Here is an 18734-nt window from a genome sequence, read left to right as displayed (position 1 = left end):
CATCGGAGGCTGAGGGGTGACTGTATAGAGGTTTATAAAATTATGAGGGCCATGGATAGGATAAATAGACAACGTCTTTTCCCTGGGGTGGGGGAGTCCAGAACTAGAGGGCATAGGTTTAGGGTGAGAGGGGAAAGATACAAAAGAGACCAAGGGGCAACTTCTTCACGTGTATGGAATGAGTGGTGGAGACTAGTACAATTGCAACATTTAAAAGGCATCCGCATGGGTATATGAATAGGAAGGGTTTGGAGGGATATGGGCCAGGTACTGGCATGTGGGACTAGATTGGATTGGGATATCTGGTCGGCATGGATGAGTTGGACCGAAGGGTCTGTTTCTGTGCTTTACATCTCTATGACTGAAGTTGGCCTGTTTTCAAGTTTTCTCTTTAAACCAGGTCTTATTTACCCTTACTGTGTTACTGCACCCTGTGCATGATTAGAGACACCCTGAATTCTAACTGACGTGAACAATTCAGGATCAGTCTTGACTTGCTAAATGAAGTCTGCCTAAATGATGTCTGCTTAACCACTAACTGATTTCTTTACATACAATAGCTATCCAAGTGTCCTCAGTTCCTACTGTCTTCGAATTGGTTCCTGAGATGTCAATTATTCATGAAGCCATCTCTGCCATGTTCTGCAATTGATACTCTGAGTTCATTGCTTCAATTTTGTTAAATTGATGAGAGTTTCTAATTACACTAAATACCTTTATCAATGGCCATTTGTTTTTAAAGGTCATCTGGTGGAGAATGGCTTTTATGGGCAGCTAATGATGATGGGAAGAGTTAGCTTTTTCATAAATGTTTAAATTCTAAATTTGTACATGACATTCAAACTATACAATGTAAAACTAATGCAGAAAATAACACAAAGCCATTATCAACAAAATAAAGGTGCATAATCACAATTTGCATAAAATACTATGATGTGAATTTGTTTGTTCAATCTTGAAAGAATGAAAGTTCAGTAATATTGAACTAAGTGGTAACAGTACCTCTACATCCCCAAGTGAGGTTGAGTAAGTCATGTATTGCATAAGTTTCCTACATTGACTATCATTGAACAGAATATAACTTAATTCCTCACTTAAATAATTTTAATTTGATTAAGGAACTGAAACTTATTGAAACTGCAACTTCATCTAGCAGATTTCCCTATACAACTTCCCTCTATGCATTGCTCCTCCACTTTTAAGTTTTTTTTGTGCCCTATCCTCCATTTCCCTCCTTCACCTATTTGGTCATGTTTTTCTCAGTTGGCTGCACAACAACAGGTGGGGTGAAACTGAGTAAAGAATACTCAACTATTGAGAGCCCAACTTGTATAGGGTACCAAGAATAATATGGCAGATGTCACTTAATCAGAATTGAGGGGTTACAGGGATAGGGTGCATCTGGGTGGGATGGTTCCCTGAGGATTAGTCAAGATTCAGTGGGCGGAATGGCTTCTTTTCTGTCAGAATTCTATGATTTTAATTATCGCATGGTGAAACCTTTCACAATATCTCCATTCATTGTTGGCAGTTCTGAATTAAATGCTGATCGAAGAATTACGTTCTCTTTGAAGTTATTATGTTTGAGAGAAACAACAAAAATATAGACCCTAGATTCCATGATGGTCTGTCCTGTTAGACTCTATCTCTAACTTAGTGTTACATTAAAAATCGTCAAGATATTTGCTCACCCAAAACTTTCACTTTTACTTCAGAAGTCAGAACTGGAGTTTTTAATTTAACTCCTGCTGTTATGAATGTAAATCTGGGACTATGGAAGTATGGAGATCTAATAAAGCTAGAAATTAAATCTCACTTCTAATTCATTTTTTAAAATGTTTTGTCAGTGTATGTGCAATGGATTGTCATATGAGAAGATTGCTCAGGAAGGACCATCAGTCACTGAACTGGAAATGTTCTTCTCTGGATATCCGCAAATGGTGGGACTGCTATACTTTCCAAATTTAGTTGTTCTTACGTTAGTGAAGCAAAATATCACAAAAATTGAAGGTTTGGAAGCATGTCCTCTGCTTACTCAACTGTGGATTGTTGAGTGCCATATAACGGTGAGTTATGTATTTTGGGAGAAGTAAAAATGAATACTCTTGAGTACGATGCTTTTCTGAATAGTTTATTTTGTTCAAGGCATGTCAAATACTCCTAATGAAACACTGAATTTTCTTTAGATTTGAAATTATATTGATTGTAATGTAGTACAATATCAGTAAATTACATTTTTATTTAATTAACCAAAGACTTAGAAAAATTACAGACTGCAATGTTTTCAGAACCTACAACGTGCTTTGGAGAAAATAACATCATAATTTTGTTACATTCTTGTTTAATCTTATTGTAATCCCAAGATATTGCCAATTACTTTACTTTGAACAATTAGGAACTTTACATTTCTATAAGCACAGGAAAGATATAGAGCATCAAAGACACTTTCACTGCTACCCTCGTCATCTTCCCTCTCCTGAGCTATAACATGATTTACTGCAGACACCGGAAATTTGAAGTAAAAGCATAAAATGTTTGATACTCAGCTGATCTGTTAGTGTGTGCTAAGAAAAACCATGCTAATGATTTAGTCTTTGAGTGGTGTGTCTGATCACATATCCTAATCATATTTCTAGCTGATCAGTAAGATCGCTTATTACCACCTCTCTATTCTGGAGGTCTGATTTTAACTCTGCCTCAATTTGACTGTGCGAAAACTGTCATTCACATAGAACATACAACATTACAGTGCAGTACAGGCCCTTCGGCCCTCGATATTGCGCCAACCTGTCATACCAATCTGAAGCCCATCTAACCTATACTATTCCATGTACTTGTCCAATGACGACTTAAATGTACTTAAAGTTGGCGAATCTACTATCGTTGCAGGCAAAGCATTCCATACTCTTACTACTCTGAGTAAAGAAACTACCTCTGACATCTGTCCTATATCTTATCACCCCTCAATTTAAAGCTATGCCCCCTCGTGCTCGCCATCACCATTCTTGGTAAAAGGCTCTCCCTGTCCACCCTATCTAACCTTCTGATTTTCTTGTATGTCTCTATTAAGTCACCTCTCAACCGACATCTCTCTAACGAAAACAGCCTCAGGTCCCTTGGCCTTTCCTCGTAAGACCTTCCCTCTATACCAGGCAACATCCTAGTAAATCTCTTCTGCACCCTTTCCAAAGCTTTCACATCCTCCTTATAATGCGGTGACCACAACTGTAAACAATACTCCAAGTGTGGCCACCGTAGCATAACCTCATGGTTCCGGAACTCGATTCCTTTATTAATAAAAGCTAAAACACTGTATGCCTTCTTAATAACCCTGTCAACTTGGGTGGCAACTTTCAAGGATCTGTGTACTTGGACACAGATCTCTCTGCTCACTTACACTACCAAGAATCTTACCATTAGCCCAGTACTTTGCATTCCGACCAAAGTGAATCACCTCACACATGTCCGCATTAAACTCCATTTGCCACCTCTCAGCCCAGCTCTGCAGCTTATCTATGTCTTTCTGTAACCTACAACATCCTTCGTCACTATCCACAACTCCACCGACCTTAGTGTCGTCTGCAAATCTACTAACCCAGCCTTCTACACCCTCATCCAGGTCGTTTATAAAAATGACGAATAGCAGTGGACCCAACACCGACCTTTGCAGTACACCACTGGTAACTAGGCTCCAGGATGAACATTCGGTAAAAACAATGACTACAGATGCTGGAAACCAGATTCTGGATTAGTGGTGCTGGAAGGGCACAGCAGTTCAGGCAGCATCCAAGTAGCTTCGAAATCGACGTTTCGGGCAAAAGCCCTTCATCAGGAATAAAGGCAGTGAGCCTGAAGCGTGGAGAGATAAGCTCTCCTCTAGCTGCCTGAACTGCTGTGCTCTTCCAGCACCACTAATCCAGAATCCGGGATGAACATTTCCCATCAACCACCACCCTCTGTCTTCTTTCAGCAAGCCAGTTACTGATCCAAACTGCTATATCTCCCACAATCCCATTCCTCTGCATTTTGTACAATAGCCTACTGTGGGGAACCTTATCGAATGCCTTGCTGAAATCCATATACACCACATCAACTGGTTTACTCTCATCTGTTTGGTCACCTTCTCAAAGAACTCAATAAGGTTTGTGAGGCACAACCTACCCTTCACAAAACTGTGCTATCTCTAATCAAATTATTCTTTTCTAGATGATTATAAATCCTACCTCTTATAACCTTTTCCAACACTTTACCAACAACTGAAGTAAGGCTCACTAGTCTATAATTACCAGGATTGTCTCTATTCCCCTTCTTGAACAGGGGAACCACATTTGCTATCCTCCAGTCTTCTGGCACTATTCCTGTAGACAATGACGATTTAAAGATCAATGCCAAAGGCTTGGCAATCTCCTCCCTGGCTTCCCAGAGAATCCTAGGATAAATCCCAGGGGACTTATCTATTTTCACACTCTACAGGATTTCTAATACCTCTTCCTTGAGAACCTCAATCACACCTAGTGTAGTAAACTATATCTCCGTATTCTCCTCGACAACATTGTCGTTTTGTAGAGTGAATACTGTTGAAAAACATTCATTTAGTGCTTCCCCTATCTCCTCTGAAACCACACACAACTTCCCACTACTATCCTTGATTGGCCCTAATCTTACTCTTGTCATTCTTTTATTCCTTAAATACCTATAGAAAGCCTTAGGATTTACCCTGATCCTATCTGCCAACAACTTCTCATGTCTCCTCCTGGCTTTTCTGAGCTCTCTCTTTAGGTCTTTCCTGACTACCTTGTAACCATCAAGCGCCCTAACTTAGCCTTCACATTTCATTCTAACATAAGCCGCCTTCTTCCTCTTGACCAGAGATTCCATTTCCTTCGTAAACCGTGGCTCCCGCGCTCTACACCTTCCTCCCTGCCTGACAGGTACATACTTATCTAGGACACACAGGAGCTTTTCCGTGAATAAGCTCCACATTTCTAATGTGCCTATCCCCTGCAGTTTCCTTCCCCATCCTATGCTTCCTTAATCTTGCCTAATCACATTGTAATTGCCTTTCGCCCAGCTGTAACACTTGCCCAGTGGTATACACCTATCCCTTTCTATCACTAAAGTAAACATAACAGAATTGTGACCGCTATCACCAAACTGCTCACCTACTTCCAAGTCTAACACTTGGCCGGGCTCATTACCCAGTACCAAATCTAATGTAGCTTCGCCCCTTGTTGGCCTGTCTACATACTCTCCTGCACACGCTGGACAGAAACTGACCCATCTATAGTACTCGTACTATAGTGTTCCCAGTCAATATTTGGAAAGTTGAAGTCCCCCATGACAGCTACCCTGTCTCTCTCACTCCTATCAAAAATCATCTTTGCTATCCTTTCCTCTACATCTCTGGAACTATTCGGAGGCCTATAGAAAACTCCCAACAGGGTGACCTCCTTTCCTGTTTCTAACTTCAGCCCATACTACCTCAGTTGATGAGTCCCCAAACAGCCTTTCTGCAACTGAAATACTGTCCTTGACCAACAATGCCACACCTCCCCCTCTTTTACCATCTTCTCTGTTCTTACTGAAACATCTAAATCCTGGAACCTGGAACCTGCAACAACCATTTGTGTCCCTGCTCTAACCATGTCTCCGAAATGGCCACAACATCGAAGTCCCACGTACCTACCCATGCTGCAAGTTCACCCACCTTATTCCAGATGCTCCTGGTGTTGAAGGAGACACGCCTCAAACCAACTTCTTGCTTGCCGGTGCCATCTTGTGTCCCTGAAACTTGATTTTGGATCTCCCTACTCTCAACATTTTCTATACTTGAACTACAATTTTGGTTCCCTTCCCCCTGCTGGATTAGTTTAAACCCACCCCAATAGCCTTAGCGAATTTCCCCCCCAGGATATTGGTACCCCTCTGGTTCAGATGAAGACCATCCTGCTTGTTTGTAGAGGTCCTACCTATCCTAGAAAGAGCCCCAATTATCCAAGAATCCAAAACCCTCCCTCCTGCACCATCCCTGTAGCCATGTGTTCAACTCTATTCCTTGCCTCATTAGCACGTGGCACGGGCAACAAACCAGAGATAACAACTCTGTCTGTCCTAGCTCTAAGCTTCCATTCTAGCTCCCTGAATTTCTGCCTTAAATCCCCATCTCTCTTCCTACCTACGTCGTTGGTGCCTATGTGGACCACGACTTGGGGCTGCTCCCCTCCCCGTTAAGGATCCCAAAAACATGATCAGAGACATCACGAACCCTGGCACCTGGGAGGCAACACACCAACTGTGAGTTTCGTCCCCACAGAGCCTCCTATCTGTTCCCCTAACTATGGAGTCCCCAATGACTGCTGCTATGTTCCTCTTCCCCTTTCCCTTCTGAGCAGTAGGGACAGACTCTGTGCCAGAGCCCTGTACCCCACTGCTTTTCCATAGTAAGTCGTTCCCCCCCCCACCCCCCTCCCCCGGCAACAGTATCCAAAACGGTAGGCTTATTGTTGAGGGGAATGGCCACAGGGGATCCCTGCCTTTTTCTTGTACCTTACGAGTGACTACCTCCTGTAACTCCTCTCAATAACCCCCTCTGCCTCCCGAATGATCTGAAGTTCATCCAGCTCCAGTTCCCTAAAGCAGTTTTCGAAGAGCTGGAGTTGGGTGCACTTCCCACAGGTGTAGTCAGCAGGGACACTAGTGGTGACCCTTACCTCCCACATTCTGCAGGAGGAACATTCAACTGCCCTAACCTCCATTCCCACTATTCTAAATTCCCAAAGAGACTGTTGATAAAATAAGGAATAAAAAAAAAACTTGTTACCTTACCAAGCTGGCGCACAGATCCTTTTTTTCTGGTTAGAGGAGGGGGATGGTGGGAGACGCTACCCGAGTAGTGTTTCGGATAACTCAACCAATATGTGACTTCCCAGAAGTCCTTCGCTCCTCCCTCGCACCTCTCGGCAAATGGAGGCCCGTCTTCCGAGATAAGTTCCTTTAAATGCAGGAAAACTCACCCTGGCAGCCCTCGCTTCACCACTCCTTCTCTCCCCGCCGCTCTGGCAAAATGGAGGCCTGATTCCTGAGGTAAGTCCCTCACATTTTCTTTTAAACCTAAAACCTTGGTTATTATAACATTTTCCTTGCCGCTCTTTTGCTTTCAATCCCTAAAACTGTTCTAATATCATCCAAAGACCTGATTACCTTGTTGCGCTTGGGCTCACAGATTGACATTGGCTCCCAATTAAGTACTATCTGGATGTTAAAATTCTCATCCTTACGTTGAAATCCTTTTATAATCTCTTGCTGCTCTCCAACCTTCCACTTCTTTGTTTTCCTCTAATTCTAGGTTGTTGCCAAACCTTTGCTTTAATCACTCCGCCCTTCATGACCAACCCTCTAATTGTAAAATCTGGAATTCTTTCTGTAAGCCTTTCTACCTCACTTATTTTTCTCTTCAGATGCTCAGCAAAACCTATGGATTTTGCCTATTTCACAGTTTCAGAAACTTAATTCCTTTTAATAATACTTCTGAATTGCCTTGGAACATTTTATGGCAATTATATAATGCTTTTAAAGTAACTTGTTGAAGTAAGTCTGCATACCATTAAGATGCTGCTAGTTTTGTCTTGAGTATAGTTTGCAACAGCTCAATACTGCCACCAACAGGCATCTGTAGAAGTTGCTTGGTGTTTAAATTTTTTTTGAATAATTTATGATTTTGAAATGTTCTGTAGAGTTATTGAGATATATAGGGTAGTGTAAGATAAATACAAATTCTTCTCCATGATGTGTTACTTTAAATGTTGCTAAAGTATTGAATTGCAAAATCAAAATTTTTGAGGTGCAAAAAGAGGCTGTTCGGTCCATTGAGACGATCACCTGAAGGTTCTAAAGTTATGTGTTCTTTATTGTAGTGCAATAAGAGACCAGTACAATTAGAGCATCATATTTGTTCTGAAAAATAACTTTGAATTATTTTTCTAGGATATTAATAGATTAAACTATTGTGCAAATCTTCGAAGACTCTACTTGTATTACAATCGAATTACAAAGATTAAAAATCTGGAAAATCTGAAGAAGTTGGAGATCCTTTGGTTGAACAATAATAAAATTAAAGTTATAGAAGTAAGTGTGTTCAAAACATGTTAAAAATATTTATTTTTGACCAGATGTCGTAACCATCCCTCCTTACTCTGTTGGTTTTGCTCCTGTGAAAAACCTTGCAATAGCATTCTACATTATGGGTATGATGTATCTGAAAGTTACTATTTCCTGAATGAGTTTGGAAGTTTCAAGTACATTACTCCAAAATTATTAGAAGTAGGATTAGGCCATTTGCCTCCTATAATATTCTCTACCATTCAATAAGATCATGGCTGACTTGATTGAGGACCACCCTAATATCCTTGATGCCCCAGTCCGTTAAAGATCTGTGCAACATGGATATATTAAATTACCCAGCATCCATTGTTCCCTGGTGAAGAGAATTCTAGTGATTAATAACCTCTGAGAAGAAATTCCTCCTATTCACCATCTATAAAGTGAATGACACCTTATGGTTAAAGTGTTCGCCTATGTTGTGTATTCTGCAACAACAGAAAACATCCCTTCAGCATTTGGGAGATAGGACGACAGATGCTGAAGAGTCAGTGTCGATAAAGTGTGGCGCAGGAAAAGGCACAGCAGGTCAGGCAGCATCTGAGGAGCAAAGGACTCTTGTTTTGGGCATAACCCATCATCGGGGCTTCAGCATTTACACGATCAAACCCCTTCAGAATCTGTTTACACATGATTACCTCTTGTTCTTTTGAAATCCAGTGAGTAAAGGTACAACTAATTCAGCCGTCCCTCATAAGATGACCCCCTTCAACCCAGAAATTGATGTAGGATCTTCTGTGAATTATTTATAAATCAAGTATATTCCTACTCAAGGAGGTGAAAGTTATACACAGTTCCCCAGGTGCTATCTCAACACTGTGCTTTAAAGCTGCAACAAGACTTCTTCCCTCTTAGATTCTGTCCCCTTTGTAATAAAGACCAACATGCTATTTGCCTTTCTAATTACTTACCTGCATGCTGACTTTTTAACAATTTGTGTTCAAGGATACGAAAATCTCTCAGTACTGCTGTATTCTGTACTCTCCTGTTAAATAATATTCTGCTTTTCTGTTCTTGTAGCCAAAATGAAAAGCCTCACATTATCACATTAAATTATTTCACTACTCATTTATTCCTATGTCCCTTGCAGATGTATTCTCATGATTTACTTTCCCACCTATTTTTGTATCATCGGCAAATTTGGATGCAATTACAGCCTGTCTTTTTATCAGTCATTAATAGGAGAGGCAATAACCTAATGGTATTGTTACTAGGTTCTTCATCAAGAAACTCAGCTAACATTCTGGGGTTTGAATCCCACCATGGAAGATGTTGGAATTTGAATTCAGTAAAAAATATGTGAAATTAAGAATCTACTGATGACCATGAAGCCATTGTCAAATGTCAGAAAAACCCATCTAACTCATTAATGTCCTAAGGGAAGAAAATCTGATATCTTCACCTAGCCTGACTTACATATGACTCCAAACCCTTAGCAATGTGGTTGACTCTCAACTACCCTCCGGGTAATTAATGATGGACAATGATGGGCCGCGTCAGCGACACCTACATCCTGTGCATGAATAAGAAAATTTAATGGAGGCAATAAATAATTGAGGTCCACAACCAATTTGGTTGACACTACACTAGTTAACATTTACCAACCTGAAATTGACACACTTAGCCCATCTTTTGTTTCCTTTCAGTTAGCTACTCTTTTTACTCTTATTAATGTATCATCCCCAATACATTAACCTTTATATTGTGAAATAAACTTTTTGAATGTCTTTTGAAAATCTAAATACCCCATCTCAACTGGTGCTCTTTATCCATCTTGCCTCATACTGAGGTGACACTGCACAGAAGCACAAGGACATGTGAAGATTAATGAAAGGTGAGCATGAATACAAATTAGGAACAAAAGTAGGCCATTCTACCCTTTGAGCCTATGCTGCCATTCAATAGGGTATTTGGAGTTCAGTATTCCGATCTCTACCTTTGATAACTTTAAATTCTAGTTAGGCAAGGGCATCAATCTAGCTTGGCCTCAAATATTCACTTCAGAGAATTAATCTAATCTAAAAAACTGGTTGTCCAATGGAGGCAGAAGGCTAATATAGTAGTTAACTTTTATTTGGTATATTGGGTGGTTTAATTGATTGAGCTGTTTTGGTAAATTTGTTCTATGGTGATTTTTACTTCAGCATTCTTTGAAAAGTATGGAATGGTTGTATAATGGGGAATGAGATTGCATTCCCTGTTGTCATGATCTGATCATGAATATTTTGGCCAGAAAGGCAGTGTACTTATTGCACTCTCCCTTCCACCAGCAGCCTCTCTTCCTCCTTCTCCACCTTTTCCGTTTCTCATTGTAAACCTTATGACAAGAACTGTGCTGTCATTGTTTGTTTCTGCAAGATGCAGCAGACCACGAGAGTCAAGGACTCGCTTCTTGACTCCCAGGTTCCTTCAATGCGTTTCAGGAGGCTTACATTGCATAAACATCCCAGTAGTCTGTTTGGCATCATTGCGCATGCCATGCTGCCCTCAATCTGTGTGAGATGTGTTCCAAAATTGGTGATGAGGGACTAGCCCTTGCTTTCCATTGGCCTTCTCCAGTTTCTTGTGGTGGCTTAAATAGCAATGGTACAATGGATTAACACAGTTAAAGTATCATGGCTATTGCCAAAATACAGGCATTATCTGGATGGTATGCTGCATATGCTTGCACAGAGATATTTAGACAGACACATAATCAGGCAAGGATTAGCGAGATATGGACCATATGCAGGCAGATGGTATTAGTTTAGAATGGATTCATGGGTGGCACAGAAATGGTGGCCATAAGGGCTTGTTCCCATGCTATATTGTTCTATGTTCTATGTTGGAGTAGCTGGTTAAGCTAAGATTTATTGCCCCTATTTGCTCTTGAGAAGGTGGTGATGAGCTGCCTTCTTGAGTACTGAAGTTCATGCAGTGTAGATGCAACAATAGTGCTGTTGTAGAGGAATTTGTAGGATTTTGATCCAGTGATATTGTTCAAAATCAGGATAGTATGTGGCTTGGAGGCGAACTTGCAGGTTGTAGTGTCCTCCTAGAAGTGCTGCTTTCTTTCTTCCAAGATGGTTGTTATTGCAATTTGGAAGATTCTGTTTAAAGATCCTTGTTTTTTTTTTGCCGTGCATTTTGTAGATGGTACATATATTGTAGATGAAATGCATCACAGCCACTTGGCCGTCCTGGTTGAGGATGTGAATTTTGATGTGTTTGATGGAGTGCGAGTCATGTCGTCTGTGTTCTTCAGGATGATGTCAAGGTTCTAGAATGTAATTGGTGCTGCATTTATTCAGAAAGGGGAGAGTATTCCATCACACCTCCGACTTCTATTTAGTAGATGGTGGACAGGCTCTGGGCAGCCTAGAGCTGGGTTATTCTGCCAGCCTCTGACCTGCTCTTGTTGACAGAATATTTAGATAGCTGGTTTAAATTTGTGAGCAGAGAATACGGTAGACTAACTTGAAAAGGTACAAGTAAAATGCTGCTGCACCTAGAAGCTACTTTTGGATCCTTGAACGATGAGGAGACCGCTAAGGAAGTGTTACACCTCTTTGGAATTCTTCGGAAGGTACCATAAGGGAATGAGTAAGTGGTCCTGGTCCTACTGGAACATTACAATGAAGCACAGCATAAGCTCAGGCTATAACAATTCATCCTCTGCTTATGGACTTTACAGCCTCTAAGACTTCACTGAATTCCACCGCTTCAGAGATTGACCACATGATGTCCATCCTCCAATTTTCTTGCATCCCTTCATGAAGGAGGCATGAGTTTAAGGGGAGGTGAAAAGGTATTATGACTTATAGAGGAGTGGCATTTTTGATAAGGGATAGCGTTACAGCTGTATTGGGGAGGATATTCCTGTAAGTATGTCCAGGAAAGTTATTTGGGTGGAATTGAGAAAGAAGAAATGGATGATCACCTTATTGGGGTTATATTATAGACCCCCCTAATAGTCAGTGGGAAATTGAGAAACAAATTTGTAAGGAGATTTCAGTTACTTGGAGAATAATAGTGTGATTGTGATAGGAGATTTTAACTTTCCAAACATAGACTGGGACTGCCATAGTGTTCAGGGTTTAGGTGGAGAGGAATTTAAGTGTGTACAAGAAAATTTTCTGACTCAGTATGTGGATGTACCTTCTAGAGAGGGTGCAAAACTTGACCTACTCTTGGAAATAAGGCAGACTGCGGTGTCTGTGGGGGAGCATTTTGGACCATCGACCATAATTCTATTAGTGTTAAAATTGTGATGGAAAAGGATAGACCAGATCTAAAAGCTGAAGTTCTAAATTGTAGAAAGGTCAATTTTGATGGTATTAGGCAAGAATTTTCAAAAGCTGATTGGGGGCAGATGTTTGTAGGTAAAGGGACAGCTGAAAAATGGGAAGCCTTCAGAAATGAGGTAATGAGAGTCCAGAAACAGTATAATCCCTGTTAGGGTGAAAGGAAAGGCTGGTAGGTTTAGAGAATGCTGGATGACTAAAGAAATTGAGGGTTTGGTTAAGAAAAAGAAGGAGGCATATATCATAGTAGATTGAGAAAATCATTAAAGTAAAAAGGCAGGAGGAGTACACTTAAGAGGGAAATCAAGAGGGCAAAAATGGGACATGAGATAGCTTTGGCAAATAAGGTTAAGGAAAATCCAAAGGGTTTTTACAAATACATTAAGGATAAAAGAGTAACTAAGGAGAGAATAGGGCCCCTCAAAGATCAACTAGGCGAAAGTGAGGACTGCAGATTCCTGATGAAAGGCTTTTGCCCGAAACGTCGAAAGTCCTGTACCTTGGACGCTGCCTGATCTGCTGTGCTCTTACAGCACCACACACTCCCCTCAAAGATCAGTAAGGTGGCCTTTGTGTAGAGCCGCAGGAGATGGGGGAGATACTAAATAAGTATTTCGCATTAGTGTTCACTGTGGAGAAGGACATGGAAGATATAGAATGTAGGGAAATAGATGGTGATATCTTGAAAAATGTCCATATTACAGAATAGGAAGTGCTGGATGTCTTGAAACGCATAAAAGTGGCTAAATCCCCAGTACCTGAAGAAGGCGTTTGATATGCTTTCCTTTATTAGTCAGTGTATTGAGTATAGGAATTGGGAGGTCAGGTTGTAGCTGTACAGGCCACTTTTGGAAAATTGCGTGCAATTCTGGTCTCCTTCCTGTTAGAAGGACATTGTGAAACTTGAAAGAAAAGATTTACAAGCATGTGGCCAGGGTTGGAAGATTTGAGCTTTGGGAGAGGTTGAATAGGCTGGGGCTGTTTACTGGAGTTTTGGAGGCTACGGGGTGACCTTGTAGAGGTTTATAAAATCATGAGGGGCAGGGGATAGGATAAATAGACAAAGTCTTTTCTCTGGGGTGGGGGAGTCCAAAACTAGAGGGCATAGGTTTAGGGTGAGAGTGGAAAGTTATAAAAAAGATTTAAGGTGCAACCTTTTCATATAGAAGGTTGTGCGTGTATGGAATGAGCTGCTAGAGGAAGTGGTGGAGCCTGGTACAATTGCAACATTTAAAAGGCATCTGGATGGGTATATGAATAAGAAGGGTTTGTAGGGATATAGGCCGGGTGCTGGCAAGTGGGACTAGATTGGGTTGGGATATCTGGTCAGGTTGGATAAGTTGGACCGAAGGGTCTGTTTCCGTGCTGTACATCTCTATCACTCTGACTTAATGACCAGATTGTCATGGAAGGAATAGTCCCTGCAAAATACTAAGATTGGAAGGGAGGGAAAGATGTGTTTGGTTGTGGCATCCTGCTGGAGATGCTGGAAGTTGTAGAAGATGATCTTATGAATCCAGAGGATGAATTGGGATAGAAAATGAGAACAAGGGAAACCCTAAACTTGGGGAGGTAAGGGCAGAAGTGTAGGAAATAAGTAGGACATTGAGGGCTCTAATCCAAGGTAGAGGGAAGAGAAAGAGAGCGATAGATTCATCCATTGAAGAGAAGGTTGATTTCTCAAGCACATCTGGAAGATGACATCATTCAGACAGATGCAACAGAGAAACTCAAAGAATAGAATGGAGTCCTTACAGGAAGTAGGGTGTTCAGGGGATAGCAAGAAGAAATCTTTCAGAAATTTTTATAAGGGACTTTACACATCAGTTTTTCAGCTCCTGCACTGCACAGTAAAAGTGCGTACTCAAAAAAAAAACTATTTGAAAGGATGAAACAGATGGTTTCTGTCAGCAGACTGGGCCTCAAATCAATATTCAGAGAAAACCCCAAAACTTCTGACAACCATAAACCAAAGGTATACAAAGAGAACTGGGGCATTCAGCCCATTGAATCTGGACCGACAATCAATCATGGCTGATATGTTTCTCAACCCCATTCTCCTGCCTTCTCCCTGTAATCCTTGATCCCTTTTTTAATCAGGAGTCTTCTCTACTTTTGTCTTAATGACTTTCCCTCCACAACTTTCTGCAGCAATGAGTCCCACAGATTCACCACCTTCTGGCTGAAGAAATTCCTCCTTATCTCAATTCTAAAGGGTCATCCCTTCATTTTGAGGCTGTGCCCTCGAGTCCTAATCTCTCCCACTACTGGAAAAATCTTCTGCATGTCCACTCTATCTAAGCCTCTCAATACTCTTAGGTTTCAATCAGATTCTCTGCCCTCATCCTTCGAAACTCCAAGTGAGTACTAAATCAGCCACAGCTTCTCATATTTGAAACCCTCCATTCCGAGAATCATTCTTGTTAACCTCCTCTGGACTCACTCCAAAGTGAGCACATCTGGGGCCCAAAACTGCTCACAATATTCCAAATACTGTCTGACCAAAGCCTTGTACAGCTTTAGAAGTACATCCTTGCTCTTGTATTCTAGTCTTCTTGAAATGAATGCTAACATTGAATTTTCCTTCCTAACTGCCACTGAACCTGCATGTTAACCTTAAGAGAATCTTGAACTAGGACTCCTAAGACACTTTATGCTTCATATTTCTGAAGCTTTTCCACATTTAGAAAATAATCTACATCTGTTCTTTCTTCTAAACATTTCTGTAAACAAGTGTAAGCAGTTCCATAGTCTCTAAGCTTCTGGCTGTTTACATAGCTCCCGTTAAGTATTTTTTTACAGGAAGTCCAGGGACCTTTCTTCTAAAATAGAATAAGTCTCCCAGTTGTTCAATGAACCAATTTTTGCAATCTTTTGAACATACTCAGAAGTATTAAGAATGGAACCAATGGAGGCACCTTGATAAAACCACATATTAGAGTCGTAGAGATGTACAGCACCGAAACAGACCCTTTGGTCCAACCTGTCCATGCTGACTAGATATCCCAACTCAATCTAGTCCCACATGCCAGTAACCAGCCTATATCCCTCCAAACCCTTCCTATTCATATACCCATCCAACTACCTTTTAAATGTTGCAATTGTACTAGTCTCCACCACTTCCTCTGTCAGCTCATTCCATACACGTACCACCCTCTGCATGAAAAGGTTGCCCCTTAGCTCACTTTTATACCTTTCTCCAGGCACCCTAAACCCATGCCGTCTAGTTCTGGACTCCCGCACCCCAGGGAAAAGACTTTATCTATTTATCCTATCCATGCCCTTCATAATTTTGTAAACCTCGATAAGGTCACCCCTCAGCCTCTGACACTCCAGGGAAAACAGCCCCAGCCTGTTCAGCTTCTCCACATAGCTCAAATCCTCCAACCCTGGCATCATCCTTGTAAATCTTTTCTGAACCCTTTCACGTTTCACAACATCTTTCCGATAGGAAGAAGACTAGAATTGCATGCAATATTCCAACAGTGGTCTAACCAATGTCCTGTACAGTGACAGCATGACCTCCCAACTCCTATACTCAGTACTCTGACCAATAAAAGAAAGCATGCCAAACGCCGCCTTCACTATCCTATCTACCTGCGACTCCACTTTGAAGGAGCTATGAACCTGCCCTCCAAGGTCTCTTTATTCAGCAACGCTCCCTAGGACTTGACCATTAAGTGTATAGGTCCTACTAAGATTTGCTTTCCCAAAATGCAGCACCTCACATTTAACTGAATTAAACTCCATCTGCCACTTCTCAGCCATTGGCCATCTGGTCAAGATCCTGTTGTAATCTGAGGTAAACCTCCTTTGCTGTCCATTACACCTCCAATTTTGGTGTCATCTGCAAACTTACTAACTATAACCTCCTATGCTAAAATCCAAATCATTTATATAAATGATGAAAAGTAGAGGACCCAGCACCGATCCTTGTGATACTCCACTGATCACAGGCCTCCAGTCTGAAAAACAACCCTCCACCACCACCTTCTGTCTTCTACCTTTGAGCCAGTTCTGTATCCAAATGGCTAGTCTTCCCTGTATTCAGTGAGATCTAACCTTGCTATCCAGTCTCCCATGGGGAACCTTGTCGAATGCCTTTCTGAAGTCCATATAGATCACATCCATGGCTCTGCCCTCATCAATCCTCTTTGTTACTTCTTCAAAAAACTCAATCAAGTTTGTGAGACATGATTTCCCACGCACAAAGCCATGTTGAATATCCCTAATAAGTTCTTGCCTTTCCAAATACATGTACATCCTGTCCCTCAGGACTCCCTCCAACAACTTGCCCACCACTGATGTCAAGCTCACTGGTCTATAGTTCCCTGGCATTTCCTAACTACCCTTCTTAAACAGTGGCACCACGTTAGCCAACCTCCAGTCTCCTGGCACCTCACCTGTGACTATCGATGATACAAATTTCTCAGCAAGAGGCCCAGCAATCACTTCTCTAGCTTCCCACTGAGTTCTAGGGTACCTGATCAGGTCCTGGGGATTTATCCACTTTTATGTGTTTCAAAATATCCAGCACTTCCTTCTCTGTAATATGGACATTTTTCAAGATGTCACCATCCATTTCCCTACATTCTATTCTTGAGAATGATCTACTTTGAAAGCCTCAGAATTCCGTGAAAAGAGATCTCGAAGAACAGTATTTTTATTGGTATACTTTTGACATGGAAGAGATAAAAATTTCACTTAATTTTAAGGAAATGCAGCATTACCATTTCTTTAAAATATTCACTAAAATACTGTAGTTGTCAATATTATAACTAAGATGTTATAATGATATATTGATATGTTTGATGGTGGCTGAAGCCATAACGGATTGTACTATTGAGATACAAAGACTATGATAAAATGGATAGAAAGGAAACATGAGGGTAAATAAGCTTCATATGAGTGGAAACTATAAATACCATTTTAACTGTAACCGCTTTTTTACTGCAGGGCTTAAACACATTGACACATCTCAAGGAGCTGAATCTTGCTGGAAATTTAATTGATGTGATTTGTAAGTATAAAATAATTATTACCGTTGTTATTACTTATGGAGGCCAATATGACAAGTGTTTAGCTTATTTGTTAACTATCTATTTTAAGTGATTCTAGACTTTTTATAATTTTAAAACATAAAGGAGTATTTGATATTTCTTTTCAAAAGTAAATCTGAACCAAATCAAGTGGAATGAAATTAAAATCCTTACTATGGTCCTGGCATACCTCTTCTTTTATTTCTAATCTCTGCCTTTTATTCCCTTCCCACCTTAAACTCAGACAGTGAAATGAAATGATTTGTATATTAGGTCGATCTGTAGAGAAAGCCAATGCATTCACTTCACTTCACTTCACTTTACTTCACTTAACTGATGAAAGATGCAGTTCAATTTGCGTGATTTCTGCTCTGTTCTATTATTGAATTTGAGAATAGATAAAACTAATAGAATTGGAAAATACTGATCTGACTATTAGCTTCAAATATAGTCTTGTAATGGGTGATAATAGACTTAGATAATTCATTATTAATCCTAAGTATTTTAAGCAGTAAGACAATGATAAATGTTTTCTTCTTTTGGTTTTGTTTTCTATGATAATCACGTTGTTGACCTTCCTTGGTTCACTTCCAATTATAGGAATTAATTATTACAAGTATGATGGAAGACTTGATAATTGATTCTTTTTTTCTCTGAAATAGAGAAGTAAAAGTGTTTTTCACAATTTAAAAAAATCTGTAACATGGCATAACGTCAAGATTGATCCTAGGAGACTGATTGTGTCTGTTCTGAAATTTCTATGATCACTTGCCTCTATTGAAAATTCTGTTATCCCTAATCAAAAGTTTGAGGTTTGGCATTTGATAAAAAGGGTTTGGGTTCAAAAACTAAGTGGAAACCAGGATAATACAACAGAAAGTATGTTGTAAAACTGATGCTTTTCTGAAAATGTTGATATTAGAGATTACATTATATTATTTGAAGATTATTTTAAGTCTTGGCTGACATTCCTTTCTCAAGCAACATTGTGATAAAGAGACTAACTAATGTTTGTTTGTTGGATATTGCTTTGTACAAATCAACTAACACATTTGTTAACCGTAATAACAACTGTTAAATTCCATTATGATTTATAGCCAAGTTTGTTAATGACAAAAATTGTTGGGAAGGCATGTAGTGAGGATGATACAAAAAGTCTGCAGGGGATATAGATGGGTAAAGTTAGTGAGCAAATACTTCGCAAATGGAATATAATGTGGGGAAATGCGAGATTATGCATGATGGGAGGAAGAAT

At 40.3% G+C, this 18734-nt stretch overlaps 1 protein-coding gene across 1 annotated transcript in view; it reads left to right on the top strand.

Moving 5' to 3' along the window:
• lrrc9 (leucine rich repeat containing 9) overlaps window positions 1-18734 on the top strand; it is a 242353-nt gene that overhangs the window by 18481 nt on the left and 205138 nt on the right. Inside the window, exons 5-7 of the mRNA XM_072568390.1 lie at window positions 1848-2066; window positions 7984-8124; window positions 17397-17460. Of these exons, the coding sequence (XP_072424491.1) occupies window positions 1848-2066; window positions 7984-8124; window positions 17397-17460 (424 nt within the window). The remainder of the gene's footprint in view (window positions 1-1847; window positions 2067-7983; window positions 8125-17396; window positions 17461-18734) is intronic.

This window comes from Chiloscyllium punctatum, chromosome 4 (genome assembly GCF_047496795.1).
Source record: "Chiloscyllium punctatum isolate Juve2018m chromosome 4, sChiPun1.3, whole genome shotgun sequence".
In the NCBI taxonomy this organism is placed as follows: Eukaryota; Metazoa; Chordata; class Chondrichthyes; order Orectolobiformes; family Hemiscylliidae; genus Chiloscyllium; species Chiloscyllium punctatum.
This window is presented reverse-complemented; position numbering and strand designations above follow the sequence as displayed.